This window comes from Ambystoma mexicanum, chromosome 7p (assembly GCF_040938575.1).
Source record: "Ambystoma mexicanum isolate Mex_15411 chromosome 7p, UKY_AmexF1_1, whole genome shotgun sequence".
NCBI lineage: Eukaryota > Metazoa > Chordata > Amphibia > Caudata > Ambystomatidae > Ambystoma > Ambystoma mexicanum.
Genome location: NC_090939.1, coordinates 901670228 through 901695194, shown reverse-complemented (window position 1 = coordinate 901695194; position 24967 = coordinate 901670228). Strand labels below are relative to the sequence as shown.

Genomic DNA, 24967 nt, shown 5'->3' with positions numbered 1-24967 from the left:
GTCTTCACTCTTTTTTTTCTTCTCCCCCCAAATGGCCTCTCGTGGGACGATGTACATGGATCCCAATTTGGTTTTCAAATCATGTTGTTCATCGTACAAAGCATGAACATGTTATACATCAATGCAACTTTTTAATGTTCGTAAATGTTTCAACATATGACATTTGTTTGGAAATCTTGCAAATTACACTCACGCGATTGGTTGGAACTGTACTCTATCTAGCCTTCCCTGGGGCTCACACGTCAGGCGATAAACCACTTCAATTACGCTTTCACTTCCACCATAAACGATTGTTCTAATATTGTAGGGTCGAAACACGTGTTGGCTGTTGGTTGATACAATTCCTTGAATGGAAGTTCTTTAACAGGCTGTACATTAAACATCTTGATGTGGTATTGGAGTACAGAATGCGTCTGTTTATACTCAATATAATTGAATGTCACAGCGTGACAGTGCCATAGGAAACTTGCCACTTTATGGCAGCCCAACTTCGATAACTAGAAATCGCAGGCAGGTTGCAACTCTACATGAGAATAATAATCACACAAGGTAGTAGCTGTAGAAACTTCCATAATTTCAAGGGCTGCCCTTTATTGTGGTGTGACTGTGAATTGTGAGTGCATGTAACAGTGGTTCATCAGTTACTTGTGCAGCGAAGGGCTTAGGTTCTATTTTCTCACTTGGTACAATGGTACCACCATCGAGCTCAGGAACACCTTTACAGCTGCACTGCATGCATGATCGGGCCAGTGCCAGTGTGTTACTACATCGCAGTTAAACTACAGGCCCTGAAGCACCTTGTAGTATTAGTAGATGATGTATGAGCAATGAGTCTGTGGAAATTCAATATTTGTTTGGGCACTGTGGATGTGAGGATGATTGAGGAGTGATTTGTTATGTTTATGGTTTTTATAAGGCATAGACGTGGTGGAATAGTTTTGGGCTGGTCTTAAGAGCATAAGGAATAGAGAAGATTTTTAGTGTGTTGTCAGTCCAGGTGATTGAGAGTAAGATCTAATACTTTGGTCAGGAATTAATGCAGAACATTCGGTCAAGGCAGTGACCTCCAGCATGAGCCCGATGCTCTTCAAGTTGTATGCAGCAAAGGCTGTCCAGATCACCTCAGAGGTTCTGGGAGTAGGAGTTTGTGTGGATTCCAATCCAGATGTTCATGTGGCCCAAGATGATGGGTCTTTGAAGATGGTAAAGGTGTACTGGAGGAGATTGAGAAGTTCCGTTAAGAATATCGGGTGACATTTGTTGGTGGATAACGGTAACATGGGCCTCTGATATTGAAGTAGTGAGGCTTATGTTGACTCTTCCAATTGTTTATCCAAATAGTCATAGGAGGGACCATGACTTTTCTTTGCACTATGTTTCATTTGTTATGATAATGGCTACACCACTACCACTGCCTGTGCCTATGTTCCTGCAGAGGATTGTATAATTTGGTGGCCGTATGTCTGCCATTATAGACAAGTCTTTGAGACAGGTCTCAGTGAAGGCTAGTATGTGATGTGTGTCTGCGATCAGGCTGTAATGCTTGTGGCAGTCATTATTGGAAATCTTGTATTGATCAGAAGACAGGTGTGGCTCATTGTTGGTTCGAAGGTTTGTGTTATGCCCTATTGATGTTGCTTGGGAATGGCATTGTAATATACGGTAGCCCTACAAAATATCCCCACCAAAAATATCGCCACACATATGACCGTTTGTCTCGACATAGGTGATATTTTTGGGGCGGATATTTTGTGGAAGCAGGGGTTGCTGGGGTGTCCCCCGCAGGTTCCATGGGGCAATATCGCTGCAAAAATATGGCGATATTTTTGTATCGCAATATTTTTGCGGGATATTAACAAATGGAACTGAATATACATGGCGACAAGGAAAGGGTTTTTTCAAAATAATTAACTGGCCATTAGTGCAGTGTTCAGAAAGGGTTTGATCCGCCATGGGGTACCATGTCATATATGACAAAGTAGGGTATCTTCAGCAAGCCCAGATGTAGATAGGCGATTGGGGTTAGCTGTGACTGAGGAGCAATGTGTCCAGTTGGAGTTGATAGTAATTGTTTGAATTATTTTGGAGAATGATAAATGGATTCAATCCTCTGTTTAATAACAGTCAGGTGCTTGATTGACTTGTAGCTTTAATTTCCTAATTGTGAACATCTTCAAAGGTAGGTATAGAGGAAGGTCTCCGGAAGTTGTGGCAGCGAGCACTTTGTCATATGGGATCGTGTATCTAGGAGAAAGGTCTTACATAGCATGCTGGATATGGCGAATAAGATGTCTGTTCTCATGAGACCAATTTTGAGTTGATATACACTTGGCAGTCAATTGTTCCTTTAAAAGTGGTTCAACAAAAAGCAATGTCTAAAGCCTGTGCTTTGTTCTCACATCTACAGCATAATTTATTTACACATCATGGCATAATGCTTGGATTATTAGAAGAAGAAGAGGAACAAAGAAATGCACAGCTGGATATAATCTGTGACAGCATTAAAAGCATAGAGGATGCTTTGGTAAGTCACTTCACCTGCTGAGCTACTCCCCAAACTTCACAAAAACACTTTTATCATGCTCAAATTGATATCCTTGTATATGTCAAGTCTTGTACCTTCTCAAGTCTCGTACCTTATATACATTGGGTCATATTTATTTCTATTTCATTTACATGATTTATAGCATGACAGTTGTGACCTTGGTGATTTCAAAGAGCAATCCTAAAACAAATCATGGAAGAAGAGGCAGCCTAGGCCTGACTGCAGGATGGGCAATGTGTACATTTCTGTACCCAGATACGAAAAGCTCCTGCTTGGAGCAGAAGCTGGCTGCCGAGCTTGGCTGCAGTCATCAATTGGTCGTCTTTCTTGCACATAAAATGTAATGGTGGCAGTGGTGTGCTGAGGGGTTGTAATTCTAGCATGTTTGCTTAAGGGAACATCATGCCCCAACAGTAGGAGGGAATTCCCTGTTAAGCATTTGTAGTTCAGGCACAGGGTTTGGTCTTTTAATACTGCTGATACCGGGAAACGAAGAAGGCCTTTAAATGATAGGGTATGTTATGAGGGGACTACAGAGATGGTTTTAATGGAGTTGGTATGTCAGGAAATCCACTGCCTTTGGGACTGTACTTATTTGGTAGCTCGTGATTCAGTCACACTTGTGGAACATGATGTAACGCTCACCTGACTTCCACGGAGGCGCTGCTCTAGTCTGGGTTGCTGTGGCCTCTTCGAGCGCGATGCGCAGAACTCGGAACACCAACTGAACAGGACCCTCAAATCTTGCTTGTCTGGCCTGTAGGAATATCCTTCTGCAGATGAGAAAGGGGATTAACAGTCTGCAGAATAGTGTGCTTGCTCCCCCCTTACCCCCTTCGTTCTTCTCTAACTTCCTCCGAAATCCCCGATTGAAGCTCACCTTATGGTTTGAAAGGATGAACTCTCCATCCTGCTTCTGGTGCAGGGGCGCCTGTTTGTCCAGTTACTTCACTGGTATTCAGAATGGCGCTGTCAAAATCCACTTGACTTTTCCGAGCGGAACGCCGTAAGTATGAAGATTACAAAAGTTCAAGTGTAGAGCCTCCTTTTCTGTTGCCTTCCTAACCTGTGATCTGTCCTTTATTTCAGGTGCAGAATGAAGGCGATGCGTTGAAGGATTGAATTGCCGAGGGTAAACTCAGGTGAGTTAGCGATGGGGGCGATCCCTCTTAATGTTTTTATATTCCTCCAGTAATGTCTTTTGTCCTTTCCCCATAGGGGCCGGGGTGCGGTACCTGCCAACGAAGCGGCGCCGACCCGAAATGAGGAATGGTCCACCAACAGAAGACCGGTAAGTGTTATGGCAGAAAATTAGGCTTTCCTCATATGTTCCTTCTGCTCACCTTTTGTCTCTTCTTCTCTCCCCTAGGTGCAGAGATGTGGCGACCGGTGCAGACGGTCGCGGTGGAGCCAGAAGAACTCCCGAGGACAGGTGAGTGAAGCGCGGCGCTGCAGCGAGCAACGCGGTGCTTTTAAATGAAAGTCTTTTCTCAGGAACGCTGGCGTGAAGGTTCCGCATGCAGGTAAGAAGTTTGGTAAAATTCTTGGTTTTCACCTTTCTCTTCTCTTCTTTCCTTACAGGTTTTCCAGGATTGAGGCGGGCGTGGCTGGAGACCAGATGCAGGAGCTGACACGGTGAGCGTTCAGCTGCTTGGATGCAGAACAACGCGAAGCGTGAGCTACTGTCTGGGCGTGGCTTAAATAGCCCCCAAAGTAGTTCCAGGTAAGTATCCTTCCCTGGCCACGCCCGAGTGGCAAAATAGTCCCAATGAAAAATTGTCCCTTTCAGGTCTCAGGGAGGCCTGAATCTTTCAGCATGGTCTGCATCAGGTAAGTGCACAAAACACGTTCCTTTATGAGCCTGGCGCCTATGGCGCCAGGACTGATGTCCAACATGAGCCTGGCGCCAACGGCGCCAGGACAGAGTCCAAAGAGCCCCTATAAGGGGCCGCTGGGCTTTTACCCGGGGGCATGATGCCTGCTCCCGGGGGTGCTGGGCCTGGCCTGGTGCTCCGGGGGTAGGCATCATGACAGCACTCCCCCCCAAGGCCCCTCCCAAGGTCGTTCCCTCTGGAGATTTCGGTTTGTTTGGGAAATTCCGATGGAACCTTTTTACCAGCCGAGGTGCATGTACGTGGTCCCTGGGTTCCCAAGACCTTTCCTGAGGCCGTACCCTTTCCAATCAATTAGATAGAAAAGTTTTGATTTTAAGATCTTAGAATCCAAAATGTTCTTCACCTCGAATTCAGGCTCCCCATCTATCTGGATTGGTTCTGGTGGCTTTATTAATCTGGTTCCTGGTTGCACTGGTTTCAAAAGTGACACATGAAAAAAGGGGTGAATCCGCATGTTAGCTGGTAGATCGAGCTTGACTGCCACTGGGTTAATTATAGCTTTGATCGAGTAAGGGCCCAAATACCTTGGATTAAAAGTTCGAGGTCCCTTGAGCAATAAGTGTTTGGTAGCCAACAATACTTGATCCCCTATTTGGTGTGGAGGCGCCTCACTCCGATGCAGATCTGCATTCTTTTTGTATTTCCCTTTCGCTTGTTGCAAATGTGCAGTTGCATCCTTGAAGGCTTGAGTTATCGTGGAATGCAAATGGTCCACAGCGGGCATTTCAAGGCTCAGAGGTGAGTCCAGGTCTGAAGTACGAGGGTGATGTCCATATAGGGTATTAAAGGGGCTTTGTCCAGTTCCAGAGTGTACCGAGTTATTGTATGCATATTCGGACACCCATAAAATATCCTTCCAATTACCCTCCGATTGGTGCAACATACATCGTAGGTATTGTTCAAGGGTCTGGTTCGTTCTCTCCGTCTGACCATCGGTCTGTGGGTGGTGGCTGGTTGAGAGTCTTAAGTCGATTTGTGCCAGTTGACAACACTTTCTCCAAAAATGAGAAATAAACTGGCTTCCCCGGTCGGAGACTAGTATGGACGGGAATCCATGCAAACGTATGATATTTTCGAGGAATTCCTTGGCTAGGACAGAAGCTGAAGGTAATCCTTTCAACGGAATAAAATGGGCCATCTTGGAAAATAAATCCACCACAACCAGAATAGTATTGTATCCATTACAAGGGGGCAGGTTCATGATAAAATCTAGTGACAAGGTGTGCCAAGGTGCTGGTGGAATGTCTAAAGGCTGAAGAAGACCGGCGGGTTTTGTCTTTTGGCCTTTGTTTTGGGCGCAAACTCCACAGGACATCACAAAAGATTTAATATCCTTTCGCCAGGAAGGCCACCAGAATTGTCGTTTAATTTTTTCCTCAGTTTTGGCAATGCCAGGATGTCCTTCCATCAGGGTATCATGATGACGGGAAATAACCAGTTCTTGCAATTCCTTTTCTGGCAGAAATAAGCGTCCTTGGAAGTAAGGTAGGCCATCGTTGACCGAAAAGTAAGACCCCCTTTGGATCCAGTCCTGCAAGGCTGTAGAGTCCAGGAGTTGTTTTACCCGTGCTTGAATGTCTTCAAGGGTTTGTAAAGAGGTTATCCCCAAAATTCTTTGTTCGGGAATTATCGGCACAGGTTATGAGTTTGTGTCTATTTCTCCCATTCCTATTCGAGATAGCGCGTCCGCTTTGCCATTCTTACAGCCGGGGCGGTAAGTGATTACAAAATCGAACTCAGCAAAAAACAAAGCCCATCGGAGCTGACGTGACGATTGAGCCTTGGCAGTTTTTAAATATTGTAAGTTTCGGTGATCACGGTGATGGTATGCCTGGCGCCAAGAAGATAATGCCGCCAAGCCTTAAAGGCGGACTTAATGGCTAATAATTCCTTGTCGGTGATTGCATAATTTACCTCAGGCGGCGAGAACTTTCTGGACCAAAATGCTACGGGGTGCAGTTGGTTGGTTTCAGGATCTCTCTGAGACAGGACAGCTCCCATGGCTAAGCTGGACGCGTCGGTTTCGAGTATATATGGGAGATCGGGACGCGGGTGCTTCAAAATAGGTGCGGACGTGAATTTAGCTTTCAATTCCTGAAAGGCCTGTTCTGCTTCCTCGGTCCACTCAAAGCGTTTATTTTTTCGCAAGAGTGCAGTGACGGGTTGTACCACACATGAAAATTCCGGGATAAATCTGCGATAAAAATTAGCAAAACCAAGCATGCTTTGGACACCTTTCACCGAACGAGGTGATGGCCATTTGAGGATGGCATCCACTTTTCGTGAGTCCATTCGGACCCCTTTAGGTGTCAGGATGAATCCAAGAAACTCAACCTCGGTGGTATGGAAAACGCACTTTTCCAGCTTTGCAAACAGTTTGTGCTGGCGCAATTTCTCAAGGACGGCCCTGACATGCTTTCTGTGATCAGATTCCGAAGAGGAGTACACAAGAATGTCATCGATATATATACGACAACACAAACATCGATGAGTTCCCGAAGGACATCGTTCATGAAGAATTGGAAGGCAGCAGGCGCGTTGCACAACCCAAAAGGCATCACCTGGTATTCGAATGATCCATATTTTGTACGGAAGTCCGTTTTCCATTTGTCGCCTTCTTTTACTCGCACCAGATGATAAGCCCCCCGGAAATCTAACTTGGTGTATACGCAAGCATCCTTCACCTGGTCAAGGAGTTCAGGGATCAGAGGCAGAGGGTAACGGTTTTTAACAGTTATCTGGTTCAATGCGCGGTAGTCGATACAAGTTCTAAGGTGCCTTCTTTTTTGGGCACGAAGAACAAAGCCGAGGATGCCGGAGACTTTGACGGGCGAATGAAACCATTGGCTAGGTACTGATCTAAATATTGTCTCAAATGCAGATTCTCAGGTTCAGTAAGGGCATAAATCCTGCTACAAGGGGGTTGTGCACCGGGCACCAGATCGATTTGGCAATCGTACGATCTGTGGGGAGGTAACGTGTTGGCCTGTTCCTTTTGGAAGACGTCCTGAAAGTCTTGGTATTCCGGAGGTAGTTGCATGGAGACAGAGGTTACAGACGCTAGACTAATCTTCAGATTTTCTGGGTAGCAGGTTTGTGCACAATCCGGGAAGGTTATTCTCTTCGCTCGCCAATCAATTCGAGGATTATGTGTCTCTAACCAAGGGATTCCGAGAATAACCTGAAACTGTGGAGCCTTGATTACATCAAACACAACTGCCTCCCGATGGCCGTCCGGACCTATAAGTGTCACCTCAGCAGTGGAATGTGTTACCGGTCCAGAGGCAATTTCGGTTCCATCGACTGTGGTGATGACATCTTTGCTGGTTTTAGGACGCAGAGGGAGGTTAATCCTAGAGACCAATTCACGATCCACATAATTTCCTACAGCCCCACTATCGATGTATGCCTTTATTGCATGCAACCGCTTAAGCTGTTCCGGATCTACGAGGGCCATTGGCACAGTGAAATGCGAGGTCTGAGAGTTAGTTTTCAAGCTCGGCAAGCGGACCCCTACGCTTGTCGGGCGTGGTCGTTTCCCGAAACAGAGTCTTCATGGTTTTTTTTCAGCGGCTCCTACCACCTTCTTGGGTGGTTTTGCCAGGCAATCTCGTAGAAAGTGTCCAGAGGACCCACAATAAAGACATAATTGCATCTGCCGTCTTCTTTCACGTTCTTTTTGAGTTAAAGGTCCTTTAACCCCTCCGATTTGCATAGGCTCAGAGACATCAGCACCCTTGGGGTTAGCGTGGGTCTTGACCAACACCCGGGTCTCAAACTTGGGCCGATCTGCTTTTCTGTTTTGAAGTCTGTGATCCAATGGACCACTAAGTCTATATATTCTGTGCATTCTTGGGGCCGATTTACAACTTGGGCCAAGACATCTTTAAGTTCTCCGCGTAGACCTCGATAAAATAACGTGATTCTTTTATCCTCTGGCCACCCAGTTTCCACAATTAGTCTATTAAAGGTTGCAATGTAGGATAGGAGGTCCTGATTGCCCTGTCGCAGGGATAGGAGTTTGCCATCCAGAGCCTGCCCCTGAGAGTGTCGAGCAAATAACCTTTCCATGCTTGCTTGAAATCCTTGAAAATCACGGAGAATCGGGTCATCTTGAGTAACCAGTGGAACTGACCAATCGGCAGCACAGCCGCTGAGATATGACAATACAAAGGCTACCTTGGTCTGGTCATTAGGGAAGGCCCCAGGTCTGCATAGGAAGTGCAAACGACACTGATTCATGAATACAGCAAATCGTTTGGGCTCGCCAGCAAAGCGTTCGGGTGGGGCCAGTGGCATGTTTCCAGGTAGATTAATCTGCACAGGGTTACTGGGAACCACAGGAGCGGGGTTCCCCCCGGAACCGGGTAGAGGAGTGTGTCCAGCTTGACCTTGCAAAAACTGTCTAGCTAGGTCATCAGTTCTTTCCTTTGATACAATCACTTCCCTCCTGAGAGCATTGGTCTCTCGACGAGCGGCGTGTACTTCGGCCCGTAATTCCCCCAGTAGTTGGGCCAACTGATCAGTCTCAGAAGTTTCCATAGCGCCTGGGTGGGAATTTGTAGGAAGGCTTCGCGTTCTGTAACGCTCACCTGACTCCCACGAAGGCGCTGGTCTAGTCTGGGTTGCTTTGGCCTCTTCGAGCGCGATGCGCAGAACTCGGAACACCGACTGAACAGGACCCTCAAATCTTGCTTGTCTGGCCCGTAGGAATATCCTTCTGCAGATGAGAAAGGGGATTAACAGTCTGCAGAATAGTGTGCTTGCTCCCCCCTTCCCCCCTTCGTTCTTCTCTAACTTCCTCCGAAATCCCCGGTTGAAGCTCACCTTATGGTTTGAAAGGATGAACTCTCCATCCTGCTTCTGGTGCAGGGGCGCGTGTTTGTCCAGTTACTTCACTGATTTTCAGAATGGCGCTATCAAAATCCACTTGACTTTTCCGAGCGGAACGCCGTAAGTATGAAGATTACAAAAGTTCAAGTGTATAGCCTCCTTTTCTGTTGCCTTCCTAACCTGTGATCTGTCCTTTATTTCAGGTGCAGAAAGAAGGCGATGCGTTGAGGGATTGAATTGCCGATGATAAACTCAGGTGAGTTAGCGATGGGGGCGATCCCTCTTAATGTCTTTATATTCCTCCAGTAATGTCTTTTGTCCTTTCCCCATAGGGGCCGGGGTGCGGTACCTGCCAACGAAGCGGCGCCGACCCGAAATGAGGAATGGTCCACCAACAGAAGACCGGTAAGTGTTATGGCGGAAAATTAGGTTTTCCTCATATGTTCCTTCTGCTCAACTTTTGTCTCTTCTTCTCTCCCCTAGGCGCAGAGATGTGGCGACCGGTGCAGACAGTCGCGGTGGAGCCAGAAGAACTCCCGAGGACAGGTGAGTGAAGCTCGGCGCTGCAGCGAGCAACGCGGTGCTTTTAAATGAAAGTCTTTTCTCAGGAACGCTGGCGTGAAGGTTCCGGATGCAGGTAAGAAGTTTGGTAAAATTCTTGGTTTTCACCTTTCTCTTCTCCTCTTTCCTTACAGGTGTTCCAGGATCGAGGCGGGCGTGGTTGGAGACCAGATGCAGGAGCTGACACGGTGAGCGTTCAGCTGCTTGGATGCAGAACAACGCGAAGCGTGAGCTACTGTCTGGGCGTGGCTTAAATAGCCCCCAAAGTAGTTCCAGGTAAGTATACTTCCCTGGCCACGCCCGAGTGGCAAAATAGTGCCAATGAAAAAATAGTCCCTTTCAGGTCTCAGGGAGGCCTGAATCTTGCAGCATGGTCTGCATCAGGTAAGTGCACAAAACACCTTCCTTTATGAGCCTGGCGCCTATGGCGCCAGGACTGATGTCCAACATGAGCCTGGCGCCAACGGCGCCAGGACAGAGTCCAAAGAGCCCCTATAAGGGGCCGCTGGGCTTTTACCCGGGGGCATGATGCCTGCTCCCGGGGGTGCTGGGTCTGGCCTGATGCTCCGGGGGTAGGCATCATGACACATGACCAGATTCAAACTTTGTGATGGTGAGATGTTGGCCACAGAATTATATTGGCAAACAGCCAGAAACCTAGCCATCATGTTTACCGTTGATAGGGTGACTTATGACTTTGTGTCATTCAGCTGATCCTCCCTCCCAAAATCCACTTGTCCATTGGAAGGTAGAGAATAAAAACTAACTGGATTTAGGGCTTCATGGTCATTAACCTGCAGCTACAATAGTTGGGTTGCCATTAGACATCTCAGATGATGTGCTTTCATTTCATACATGTTCTTTAACCTGTCCCACTCCCTGTTCCACTGCAACCCTTTACCATCTCTCTACATTAACCCTGTCACAAACGCCACTGACAATCAGGAGGGAAGAGGAATCTGTATACCTTTGTGAATGGGGTTTGAATGATCACTGCTCTTGTAAGTATTATGGGTAAACTACTGTTTCCGCCTTCTATTTTTTTATTTTTTTATTTCCTGGTACACCTTTTGACCTTCTTGTGCTGTGGCCTTTGCAACCTGTGCTGTAAAGCAGAAACATGTTATATATATATATATATATATATATATATACATATATATATATATATATATATATATATACACACATATATATATATGTATATTTGATTACCTAGTACAGAACGTACCAGAGGAAGTGTATGTGCTCCAAGTTAATTACCCACAAAAGGCCATTGATTCGCTCTCTCTCAAGAGTGGCTGCCAATCATGCATGACATTCATCCCATGAATGCTAGGTGGCATCATTGTGAGGGTAAACACCATGGGATATCCTCGTCTGTGAGGGTTAGGCTGACATTCACAATGGCATCCTGAGGTTTTGTAATGTGCATACTCTTTTGAATCACAATTAGCAGTCATGGCGTATGGTGTTGGACTGACTAAAATGCTGAACTTGTACAACAACTATTGTCACAAAGACAGATTTTCTGTGTTTTATGCTCTTGTGGATTTAAGAGTTCTCCCTCTGCCCCACTGACTTTGGGGAGGATCTATGTGAAAATACCAAATCTTTTACTGCGAAAACCCCAACTTTATTTTCATTTGTTTGCACTTTTATTGCACAAATGAATGCAGGGGGAGACCCCTGCACTCGTACCCACATCTCCCATTCCCAATTAATACTCCTACCCAACTTACCATCTATATTTGGGTGCATAAGTGCAAAGATTCGACAAAAAAAACCAACTCAATTTTCGGGTTCGCAGAGGGGTGCGATATTTTCGTCCTATCCCCTTTGGGTTTATGCCCCATCTGCCCCTACACATTTCATTGGTTCCATCTCTGTGACTGTATTTTTCATAGGTACCCCTATTGTTTCATGGTTTATGCTCCAGCCCTTTGTGATGCATTGTTCATAATCTGCAACTGTGGATTTCAATAATTGCTCGACCCCTGTGAACTTCAGCAATAAGGAGACTTGTTCTGATCCCTGTCTCTTAATCTTCTAACAGAATGTCGTAGCTGGATACAATAAGGTTGCAGAGTTTCTGGTTATTGACGACACAGATCTGGTAAGTCGTGATCAAATCGTATCTCCTATAATCCAGCTCCATCAGTCTGACATGTTAAGGAAAATGTGGTTCAGCAGACAAGTGTCCTATTTGTATTAAACTAGCTTCTATGAATCAGGATTTCTTGAGCAGAACTGAAGGGACAGCACTTTGAGCAAGGTTCACTAAAGGGGTTTACTTTGGCCAAAGTGCACCATGCCCTTATTTCAGCAAAAGCACCTATGCATTGGATGTTTTTGGACAAATGTACAATGATGATAATGAACAACCATGGCAATTCTTCAAAATATTCATCCTTCACAGTGGTTTCTATGGTGTTATAGCTAATCTACACGTGCAACAAATGGGTAAGCTGATTAACAGATTTCTTGCCTTGAGATATAGTAATGACACGTCCCCTAGATCAGGGCACTTTGCCAGAGTTGGAGTGGACACGTAGGTTTCTATTTCTTTCTGTTATCATTGCCTTCATACTAGAGGCAAACTCATTAAATGGTACGCAGGCCACTTTCACCCCTCCAGGAAATTTGCTATTGCCATATGACCTCAGTTCTACTCAGGGTTGCCTGCCACGCCATTCACTGCTGCGGTGGAGCTGATAAGGTGCCACCTGAGTACTTGCTCAACTTTTTAAGTATATTTATTTAAGGTAAAAGGGTTTTAACCATCAAGTGCGACTTAATGATGAATACAAAAGGTCGTAAATAACATGCTCTGCTGGGACGTCATTTTACCAAAATGCCTGGGGTAGTGGAAGTGTCATCACATGACCCTTGACCTCTGATTACATCACAAGAAGTGATATCCTGTGACCACGCTCCAAGTGACTTTGCGGGAAGTGACGGCACACGACCTTCGGATGCCTCTAACCCCTTTTTTTTTTCTTCCCAGAACATTCAGAGACTATCACATTCCTACTCATTCACCCACCAGTCACTCACTCATACACCTTCTCTTACATCCGCTCTCACTGCATTCTACACACAGGCACACACCCACCCAGAACATTCAAACACACACACTATTACATTTCTTCTCATTCACCCACCACTCACTGACACATAGGACATACATGCATACATCTGACACCCACTTCACACATGTAAAATACACATGACATTTTTTTAATTAAGCCTGCTTACCTGTTTTTCCAGCTTTGGTCCGTCACTCCAGGCCACACTCGACTCCTCCATGCTGCTCACAAACAGGAACCAGGCCTTCTCATGCTGCAAGCCCCGGCCCAGCCTTAACCCTGATTGGTGAGGACTCGGCCCAGGCCCCTGCAGACCTGGTGTGGTGGGCTCCCTGCTAATCCAGTACCCATGATCTTCCATTAAAAAAATGTTTTTAATACAGGGGTAACAAGGGAGATCACAGGGGTAGCAAGGGAGACACAAGGGTCGCGGCTGCTACCCCTGGCGACCCCCAAATGACATCCCTGCTGTTCTGCTACAGTTGAGGGGCGAAAAGTAGAACTCTGGAGGATACAAAGTGTTACAAAAGAGCATATCAGAGGGAGGTAAATATTGAAAAAAATGAGCATGGCTAAAGCTGCATGATTTGGATTTTGAATTGAATCATTTTTGTGTGTTGACACCAAGGTTTTCGTTTTAAAGGCGTACATGTGAAGGTGCTGCAATCACATTGAAGCATTGCCAGCCAATGCCTGAATAATGCCACTCAATGAAAGCTAATGTCTCTTATGCATGAAGTCACCAAACGAAATGTTAATCCTCACATGATGAGCTGCAGGCATCCTATGCCAACCGTAGCCTGAAACGCCCCACAAATGGCACCTAATACCTTATGAGAGTTATAGTCGTCATATGTCCATCTGCCATCATATTAACTTTTTTTTTCTTTTTTTTTTAAACATGATTTTTCAATTGAAACCTTTTGGATGTTTATCTATAGAACATAAAAGCAACAAAAATAAAAGTTTACAAGAATGAAAAGAGGAAAAACAGAAGAGCAAAAACAAGAATTCCAGAATGTTGAATTCTCTAGGCAGAGATTAACATTTGAGTCCTGTGTATGATGGAGATTACTTGGGACTTTCTGTCGTGTTTCATACAACTGATTCCAGAATCCAAAAGGCCTCCTTCAGGAACACAAGCAAGGCCAACATCAATGAAATCCTAGAACCTCTGATCAAAAGTGTCCACCATTCCTCAACTGAGAGGGTATTTGTTTCCTCAAGGAACTTGCCCAAATACTTAAAGCGAAGAGAGGTGAAAGCCGAACAGGTTAACGTAACGTGGAACAGAGATTCACAGGAGTATTTGCAAAGTCTACAGGAAAAGTCTTGGTGTGACTTGTCTTTCCAAAGCTCCACCACTTATGTTGTGGGAAACAAGTTTAAGCGGAATCTCAATAATTGGCTCCTTAGATGGTTACAGGGAAATTTCACTAAATAGCTTGGTAGACATGCTCTCACTCTCTCGTCCAGACACGGTTTGCCAAGAACTTTGAACTTGATCCTACTCTCTAGTGTGTCTGTACAATCCAGCTCAAATAGTTTTAGCTTGACCAGCATCGGGTTAATAATCAATGTGTCTGCTGTCTGATACTCACTGGCTAGTATCTCAGTGCAGACCGCTTTCCAGATCCTCAACAACGGTTCTCTGTTGATGGAAAAAGCTCTTTTGAGTGCACCAAAGCCTCCTTCATTTTGACCCATTAGACACTTATGATAGAGTGATAAGGATTTCCAGATGGTTAAAGCGAACAGTGATCTTAAGCCTAGTTCTGCTCTGATAACCTGGACTGGAGTACCATTGGGCAACGCTAAAACCTTCCACCAAAATAGGCCTTCTAATTTTGGCCAGATATCTGCAGATAAAGAGAATGATGTCCCTGCCCTGTAGGTCAGAATCAGAGTTACCTTCAATCTGTCGATCTCCACGACCGGTAACAGGGTGAATTTGCAGTGACGTGCCATTATCAGGCTAGCCTGAGCAGTACAGCTTTTAACCTTGGTACGTAAGGTGGTCTCTCTATATGAGTCATTAAAGGAATCACTCAGGCAAATGCTGAGGTATTTCAAGCAAGAGACTCCCAGAATCTGCTCACCTTGTAAGAACTATGCATACGGTTTTGATCTGTCTCCCTGTTTGTGACCCAGAGTAAGGATTTTTGATTTTTTTACGTTGATTTTGAGGGAGTTGGCCTCGATGTAAGCAGCCAACGCATCTAAGTGACGTTGGAAGCCTACCTGTGCCTGATCCAATCAAATTAAATCGTCCGCATATAGTACCCTACTCAAGCGTACATCCACAAGACAAGGCGTCCTTGAACGCTGCTTCTACGTCTGATATATAGAGATTGAAAATTGCTGATGCAAGTCGACAGCCTTGCTTTATTCCTCTAGATGTTTGAATGTTTTCTGACAAGTTTCCTTGGTTATCTAGCCTTACTCTCAGAGATGTGTTGGAGTATAAGGACTTTAACACTTCCGTTAGGTCTTGGGGACAAAACCATGCCTTCAGTTTAGACCACAGAATTGGTTGGTCGATCATGTCGAAGGCCTGGGCCAGGTCGATAGAGGCCAAGTAGATCTTATTGTGGTTCCTGCTCTTGGCCCTGGTCTTTAAGACATTTATGATGAAAAGGTTTAGCACTGTTACCATTCCTTGTACAAAATCTGCCTGCCACCGGTCATAGTGTTTGGTACGGGACTACTATGGAGCTCATCCATGATGGCGGGACGTTTTTGATAATCTTAATGTTTTCAAATAATACCTCCATAAATTGGGCCCATTCTTCTGGGTACTTTTTAAGATCTAGGTTTGTAGGCCCATCTGGGCCTCGTGCTCTAGAGTTGTTTAGAGGTCGAATTATGGCAAGAATATCCTCTTTTTCCCTCTTAAACCTCCAAGGTCCCAGGTGGGGGTCAACTTGATGTTCTCTATTGTCTGACAAGGTCGTAAATGTTCGACTGTAACACTCCTCTCAAACTGCACCTGAAACTGGATTTACCATCACAGCTTTCTGAGGGAGCCATCGTGTCATTCAGCACCTTCCACATTTGTGAGGTGTTTTTAGATGCCGTAGATGTTAGCATAAACTCTGCGTCTTGTTGGAGGAGTTGGAATCTATGCTGTTTTGACCAATTCCTATAGGTCTGTCTATAGGTCTGTCTCAGTGTTCTTATGTGTTCCCACAGCCTCCAATGAATTGGCCTTGCTCCACTTCCTCACTTTGCAATGTAGTAGCTTTTTTCTTATAGCTATTTCCAACATCAAAGTGGAATGTCTTTTTGACCAGAGAGAGTAATCCAGAATAGCCCGTTGTTGTGGGGTAACATTATAACAGGGTTCTCCCTGTAGTGCGTGTGTCCACGCTCTGATTTCCTCCTGGTTGATTTTGATCCTAATTCTCCACAGAGCCACATTATGCTTGACCCCAGTCGAGTTCGTAATAGTGGAAATCCAATTGTTGGAAGTCAATTTTAGGATGTTGTGGTCACTAAAGTGAGAGGCTTGCATATCCAAGCGTATCAAGTTGTTGAAAAATCTATCTGAAACAAAGATTTAATCCAGTATTTTATGATCATACCCTCTCTTCCATGGCACAACGCAGGTGAAGAATCTCCATTGATATATCCATTCACTAATCTGATTTTTCTGTAGGCTAGTTGGTCTCTTAATCTTAATTGCAAGCCTCTGACAATTTGTGAGGTCACGTTTGGGAGTGGGTCAGTGATTAAGTTGAAATTGTCATAAAAACTATGGACATTCATATCCCTGCACACTAGTACATCTAAGTTTACCCACATCATCATAGCTTGATCTATTAGGGTCGTGACTTCCTCGACAAATTCCCCAGCACTCAAGGAAGCACTGTTCCACTGTACATTCAGTAGCAGTCCGACCCAGGGGTGCTTCTCGCTGTTTCCAACCTCTTTGATGGTAAGAGCCTGTATCAAGGGTGATAGGTTTTTGGATGAAACCACTTCGAGACCACTGTTGTTGCTGATCAAGGTCAATAGACCTCCCATTGTTCGACCCATACACCCCTTTTCAGCCAGCCATGTTCTGATGAGTTGAAAAGCCCTCCAGGGCAGTGGTGTTCCTGAGCCAGGTTTCCTGAAGACATATGCCTCATCACGACTTTGGCGGTAACCCTTAAATCCGGTGGTCGCGCTATTACCACCGGATTTAAGGGTCCCCCAAATCAGGACTTCGGCGGATTTCGCCCCAGCTCTTGGCTGGGGGGAAATCTGCCAAAAATTTGCGCTATTACCGCCGGCGGGAAATTTGCCGGCGGTAAGAGTGCAAATTTTCCCCATTGAGCCCAATGGGCAATGGGGCATTCCCAAATGGGCTCAATGGGGAATGAGGAATTACATTGCCGCCAAACTCGTGATCCGGCACTATTAGCGCCGGGGAGTTCGGCGGTAGGGCTAATACCGCCAGCGGTAATACCGCCAGCGTTACCGCCAAAGTCGTGATCAGGCCCATTATATCGGAACTGGTCAAATTCAAGGTACCCTTTACCGTAGAGGTGGGAGAAGCCTGCGTGTTCCAGCTTCCCAATACCAGTCAGGATCTTTTCTCCCACGGTATGAGCGAGGGGAAACAGATGCCAGTACTCCAGCTAACCAACTCAAATCTTCCTTTTCCAATTGGATTGGTTCTGAACCTCTTCAACCTGATGCCGGTGCATTGACTCCATTGGCTCTGATCACATTCCGAATGTTTGGCTGTAGTTTTTGTCCATGAGGAGGGGCCCCTTTGGGCTGCCCATCTGGGGATTTACTCATCTTTCCCTGTTTTTTGAAAGTCTCAAATCCCCTTACGGAGGGTTTAGGCTGGGATTTACATAGAAGCAATCGTTCGGGGCCCTGTGGAGTGGCTTCCTGTGTTTCCAGTTTCTTCAAGGGAAAGCCCATGGCCAACAATGTATCTCTCGCAGCAAGTAGCAGATGATTTCTAACTGAAGAATCAAGGTACACCACCACTTTGACCATTCTTGCTTCCTCCGGGAACTCAATAAGGAGAATGTGCTTGGACTTGATTTCCTGAAGTATAGATATACAATAAAATAAGCGCAGGACATTAGCTCTGTTTAGGATGAGTTTGTCCTTTATGTTGAGCATCCTTTCCAGCGAAATTCGAACAGTGTCCTTAACAGTGTCTTTCACCTTAGACGGCTGATGTTTAAACCCGTTCGCCCCTTTTGATCCCAAGGGGCTGGTGCTAGTTGCTGTTGGTAGTTTATTCACCTAATCGAGTCTCTTCCGCTGGAGTGACTTAAACAAAGTTGCTTTTTGTGCCGGTCTTCTTCTGCACCCTCCCACAGGGTAAGATTCTGCACCATGAACCAGTGCGGTAACCGCCCCTCTCCCACTCCCACTGAAATCTTGCTGGAATACCTCGCTATTTTGCGAGTTGGGGAGGTTACTCCACTCATGCTCCTCTCCCAGTGGTACTTCCTCCAATTCGTCTTCTGACTCGGATCCACTCGACAGGTTCCCATCCTCCTGGTTACCACACCTGTCCAGCCTCTGCTGGGTTAGTCCAAATTCAATTGCCCTTGTGTGGGGACTGGAGGCATCCTCTTCTGATGTATAAGTTGTGATATTTATTAGATCCACACTCCCGTCTTCAGCCTCTTGGTTTTCTAAAACATTGATAACAAGTCTTCTTGTCTTCCTCATGAGCCCTTGGTTTGTCATTTCTTGATCCGTTGGTATTGCAAGCTCCCTATTATCATCTTCATTATTTGTAGTGGGAGCACTAGGTTTCTCAGTAAGTACTTTTTAGTCTTAGGGAGGTGACGTTTGTGGTTGATTGATGGCTGTGAGGCTCCATCGGCAACTTGTTTATTTTATTTGCATAAGGTACATTTTAATAGCTTTCTTCTTAAGTGAGGTGACTTATCTGGCGATCTTGGGTCCTATCTCCAATTTGGAAAATATCTCATATTGTTTAGGTACGTTAGCCTGAGCCTTTTCCTTGGGTGTGAATTGCATTGTTTGCACCGAGTTTACTGTACCTAGTCTAATCAATATAGATGAAGTAACTGTGGGCTCGGTAACCTTATCATGGGGACCAGTGTTGTGAATGTTTCCCTTCTTCATAGCGTCTAAAAGAACCAAGGGGGAAGGAGACCCTTATGGTGAGTTATGCTCGATCTGTATAATTTCAAGGGAGAGTATGTGTTCACCTGTGTTACACCTCAAATTAGGGTTGTCCAATTGCATCGGTCTATCCTCTACCCTTATAGTTCCCAAAGGAGTTGCCCAGTCACCCACATTCCTGTTAGGGATCAGGGAGGCCAGGACAGGGATGTCTAGACCTAAGGATTCCAAATCACTGGCTGAATCCTTGTGCTGTTTTTCTAGCTGCGCTCTTCTCTGATTCCTATGGTTAATAATAAGTTTGATGATACTGTTTATGATGATACTGATATGTTGGTTATTTGTTTGGCGTTAGTTTCAGTGTTCTTTTCCAAGTTGCCTTAGATAGCCGTAATAAAGCCCTCAAGAATATGATTTTCGAATGGAGCATCACCATGACTGTTGTTTGATCCTTAATCTGTTCACTCAAGCTCTCATAGAGCTTCATGAAAGGGGCTAGTTTGATGGTGAATGCAGCTATGTGTCCAGCATCTAGCATCAGTTTCTGTGGTACTAGCTCCTCAATTTGGGCTGCAGCCAAATCCAATAAGAGATCCTCATCCATCAAGTCCCTCTCCAAGGGTTTACAGGAATCCCGCTGAGCAAAGGGCACAATTGCCTGAGTTACACTCTGGTTCACAATTGGGGCGTGAGTTAAGTGTCCTGTTCCAGAAGAGCGTATTGCTTTTTTGGGGCCCGTGTCCAGAAGGCCTTTCTGGGTTGGATCTTCAAACAGGCGCCTTTTCCGAACAGGTTCTGGGACCTTGAGTTTAGGTTGCAGGGCCACCGGTGTACTCAGAAAGACCCATTTGGTCATCACCACGTTTTCTGCCTGGGGGTTGTTATCCCCTTCTCGTCTGCCCTTTGGCCTGTGGCTCCTTTGAGGGCTCTGAGGCAGGGACACTCTCCGCTTCAGCAGACTCTATAGTATAGCCCGGGAGCTTTTTCCCAGGGGCGTCCGTTGCTGAGTTCTTTGTTAGAGCGGCCTTAGAGGCCAGTCCCTGGCCCAAAAAGGACTTTGGTCGGTCTGGTTTCCCATAAACAAAATCTTTGTTGTAAAGAGAAGTTGGCTGGAGCCAAACCTTTAGGTTTCCAAACTACTTTTGGAGCCACATGGCCCTGTTTTGTCAATGATCTTCCAAATGTGTAAAGATTAGGTAGGCTCTGTTGTGGGGAAGACCTTCTAATGTCCTCCATGAAAATAGTCATTGTACCGCTGGTATCCGCGTTTCCTTTAGTGGACGGTTGCGCCAGGAGTGATTCAGTGACTTCCTTAGTTATGCCACTAGCCACCGACCTATCCATAACTGTTGGTGTCGGTGTCGATGTCTCCTCAGACCATAACTCATGGGTGAGATTTTCAGCAAACCTTTCCAGCGTGTTACTAGGTGAGGTGGTGTGTGCCCCGATTTCAACCCTTACCTCGAATGGGCAATTTTTGTTGAATACTCGAAAATCGTTCGTTTCGGCTGTAGTCCCTGGAGAGTTGGTTACCGCTGCCTCTCTCTCCATAGGCAGTGGCCCCTGTCCCTCATTGTCCGGAACTGCCACGAGCCCAAGAAAGGATGCTGAATGGTAAAATGTAAGACTGTGAAGGGTATGTCACCCACACCAAGCTAAAAAAAACTCAGGAATGTATATACAGGATGTTTTCAACATGTAACTTGTTCACACCAGCCTTACGAGAGTACAAATGCTAGCGTCAATTTAGACTTACCCCGTACTCTGCCTTTGCGTGTGTGTCCAGATAAGTCTACAACTCCATTCAGCACTGATTCCTGGTGGATGAAGTAAAAAGTTTTTGTCTGCTGTTGTCCCGTTGTACCGCATAATGTTGACTGCAAGCACCACTTAGGACCACTTTGCGATAGCTTCGTGGTGCAACGTGGTCTTATGGGTCTTGTGGGGGGTGGAGCTCTTCCGCTCAACACAGCGTCCCTAGGCACAATTAAAGGTGTAGCTCTTGTTGGATTCAGCAGCTGTAATTCAAGCAAAGCAAAAAGCTTTTCCCAAGTAGCAGCGTAACGCCAAGCAGTCTTTTCCCCCTGCAGACTGCAAACACCACTTATGACCACTTTGCCGCCGCTTCGCTGTGCTGCGAGGTCTTATGGTTGTTGTGGGGGGTGGAGCTCTTCACAGCCTCTTCGCGGGCCTCATGTTCTTATGGGTCTTGTGGGGAGTGGAGCTCTTCCGCTCAATGTGGCATCCCCAGGCACAATTAAAGGTGTAGCTCTTGTTGGATTCAGAAGCTGTAATTCAAGCAAAACAAAAAGCTTTTCCCAAGTAGCAGCGTAACGCTAAGCAGTCTTTTCCCCTGCAGACAGCCAACACCACTTAGGACCACTTTGCGGCCGCTTCGCTGTGCTGCGTGGTTGTCAGGCTTTATCTTCAATCAGGTTGTTGTCCGCGGAAGCTGCTGAACCCCCGCTGTCCCCTTTGGATGCTAACCTCTTAACTGGTAACAAACAGTTCAGTTGAGAGCATCCCCAAGGGAAAGGGGGAAAATGGGACAAAATAATAAACTTCAGGTTTTGCTCAGCTTCTTTATCTCTTAACCTGTAGATAAAATAACAACAAATACACTTTAGTCACTAACCTTTCTTTTCCTAGGCTCTGACATCTGTTTATCGAATTGAGTAAATAAACATGCCACCATACCTGAATATCCTCTATGAATAACCTAGAGGAAGTGTTTCTTTTCTACTGAAGAAAAAATAGAGTCTCTGATGCTCTTACTAACTTCTTCAATTCAGTATTGGAAAACTGCTATCTTTAGTTCACTCTCTCAGTTCCATGAATTAATCTTCTAGCAGTTTGAAATTCCAAAACACACTCATGCCCATCTGGAAATGCTAGATCTGTCTTTTGTGTGAATCTCTAGCTTTAACACTAATTCCAAAAATGACACTCTTGCTTATTCCATTTAGAATTGTTTGTGCATGTGGAAAGATAGGAGTGTTCACTAATTGGATCTTTTGCTTGTGTAAAAATATCGCTCTTCAAAGAAGCGTTCACTTGACTAGAGTTATGCGCATGCGTGAAGGTATTCCTTTTCCTTCTAAAATAATGTGCGCATAGGAACAGAAAATAGAGTTCATGGCATATGCACATGCGTAGTTGATCAGTATTTCTCCCTCCTTAATTTTATTTGTTCAAGTAAGAAAGAGGAAATTACTTTGTTCCGGACGCTAATCCTTGAAGATGCAGCTTAATGAGGTACGCGCGCCAGATTAGAATGTTAGTAAATAAAACATTATGTTTCAGGAACACGTATCTATAACACTGTCACTTGCCCAGACAGTGTAAGATTTCTAACGCTAGCCCAACGTTAAAAGAAAGCACTGTTACCGTTAGAAGGAACAATGCTCAATAATTTTTATACGGCCGAAAAAACACACAACGCTTAAATGATGAACAGGTCTCCACACACCAACTTGCCACGCGCTAACTATGTGGCGCAGTTCATTAAATAAGAGTACTATTCAAGAAATCCAAAAATAAAGTCTTAAAAGAACAAAACGAACTACTCTTAAAACAAAGAATAAGAAAACAGGAACCAGTTAATAAATTGAAAAGAATTGTAACTCCTTTGTGAAGTTCACAAAGTTCAGTGAAAAAATTATAAAGTCACTTAACTTGCTTCTTTCTTTTACCGGAACGTTTCTGAGTTTCTTCTTAAATTCTCCAACACTTTCCTGATCCAAATAACAAATCCTAGGCGCATGGGCCTAGCTAAAGTTTCTAAATCTTAAGAGCTTCGAACATAAGACCTTCCAGCTGGGCTGCTGACAATGAAAGGCAGTTTAGAATGTTCCAACAATGCCTTTCTTTTACTTCTGACCAATCACTGATCCTTTTGGAAGTCTCCATTTTGGCTTGGGAAGCTCTCCACACTCTGCACTAAAAGTTAAAGCCCAAACCATACTTTATGTTAATCATACACTCATTCCACCACATTCAACCACACCCCATGAAACCTGAGCTGTGGCTATGGTAGAACTTGCGGACTTTTTTCAGCTGGCAGTGTGGCACTGCCAAGTGTTCCGTCAATGTCTACGTAACCATCAAAGAGTGTGGTCCCCACAGCCTGAGATAATACCAGGCCTTTGGGCAAGTTGTAGATGTGACTAGATGATTAATCATCATGTCTTGGAGATCCAAATTCCCAAGCGCCCAGTCACTAGGTTGTGACCATTCCTAAGGTGAAACGAGATGTGTGGATTGAGCTGGCAAGTGAATAAACATTGTGGCCTATAGAATTGCTACAATTAAAACGCATGGTCAAGTTGATGCCTGCGTAGGTGCGGACTGTCGAAGGATAATTTTAGTGGGAAGAAGCGGTTAATGGCTTGATGACGAATTGGACCAGAATGTTTGTCACCAATGACAGCTGCATTCACATGTGTCACAAAACTATTAATTGATGTGAATTTCATGTTGATTTCACAGAATGAGAAACATAATATTTACTGGCCCACAGAACTGAAAGCGGAGGCGCATTTGAGATATGAAATTAGTTTTGTCTGGTCATCTATAGTGCCATATCGTTTGAATAAACTACTAGAGTTACTGCCCCAAATATAGCAGATGGAGGACATTAAGCGCAAACTGTATTTGAATATGAGAAACATGCATTCAAACTATCATATCAAACAGTGGTTCTGTGCACATCAAAGAAAATACTGTAACCTGCCACCCAAATGTTCAAACTAGCACCTCATATATGTGGGTCACTTTTCACTCCCAGCACTGGGGGCACGAGGACGTGGCCTGCAAGGTTCCCTGTGCCGATCCTGCTTGCCGCAGTGTTTTGCTGCCTGCACCGTGAGCACACGAGTTAGGCCCACCGCTTTGGTGTTGTTCGCCTTGTTTCATCAGATTTAATTGATAATAATAAAAAAATGCTAACTTAGGAAACATCCCTCGGGAAGTGCTCAGCTGTTTGGCGAACTATGCACAGCCTTCTTTAATCATTGCTCCAGACTCTCTTCCATTTGCGGCGCGTGCATACATGCAACACAAAGACTCTTCATTCCCTGTTTACCTGCTTTCCCTTGTTGCATCTCCAAGATGACCGCCTCCTTTTCTGCACCCATGAAGGAGCCTCAAGTCCTCTCCCACCTCACCTGCCTGCATAGTGGTTGGCCAGGGAGCTGCTGATATTGGCCTATCGGGACCATCAGGCTTTAGCCGGCCCCTATACCAAAGGCCCACTTCCTAAGGTCCTGTCTGCTCCCTGTCCGCTTCCTGTTTGTCCTAGGAGGTCTTCCTTCACCCCTCTCCAGCTCAATGGGACTGGCACACACTCTGCCTAGTGGAACAGGAACGTTTGTACAATTATACTTAAGTGACAATGGGCCTCATTCCGAGTTGGGTGGTAAGGGAAAAATGATGCCGGTAAAGGAATACCGGCATCGTTTCCCTTTACGGCCCATTCTGACCCACCACACCGTTATTTACGGCGTCGTAAAGTACGATGCCGTAAATAGCGGTTTAGTGGCATGCGCACGACACGCCATGCCGTAATTAGCGGCATGGCGTAAACCGGAGCTGATCCCAAGTAAAGCGGACATGGAAAAAACGGCCTCCACAAGACCGCAAAGTACCTTACCGCCATGGAGTAAATACCGGCATCGCTGAGAAGGTGTAAAGGACCCTGAGCAGTGTTTCCAAGAGGAACAGGTGCACTCAATCAGCACAGGTGGAGGCAATGGAGTCTGGCACAGCACAAAAGGAGCACACCCACACACCACACCCCCTCCCACACCAAAATGATACCGATTGTACCAGCATTCCTGGAGCTGGCGGCCCTGCTTGGAAGGCAAGAACAACTACAACAGCAACAACAACAACCACAGCCACCACCACAGAGGATACACAGGAGGAGAAGGAGG

At 45.5% G+C, this 24967-nt stretch overlaps 1 protein-coding gene across 1 annotated transcript in view; it reads left to right on the top strand.

Moving 5' to 3' along the window:
* LOC138526013 (uncharacterized) overlaps window positions 1–24967 on the top strand; it is an 805753-nt gene that overhangs the window by 428077 nt on the left and 352709 nt on the right. Inside the window, exons 16-17 of the mRNA XM_069636306.1 lie at window positions 2408–2524; window positions 11891–11950. Coding sequence (XP_069492407.1) covers window positions 2408–2524; window positions 11891–11950 — 177 coding nt within the window. The remainder of the gene's footprint in view (window positions 1–2407; window positions 2525–11890; window positions 11951–24967) is intronic.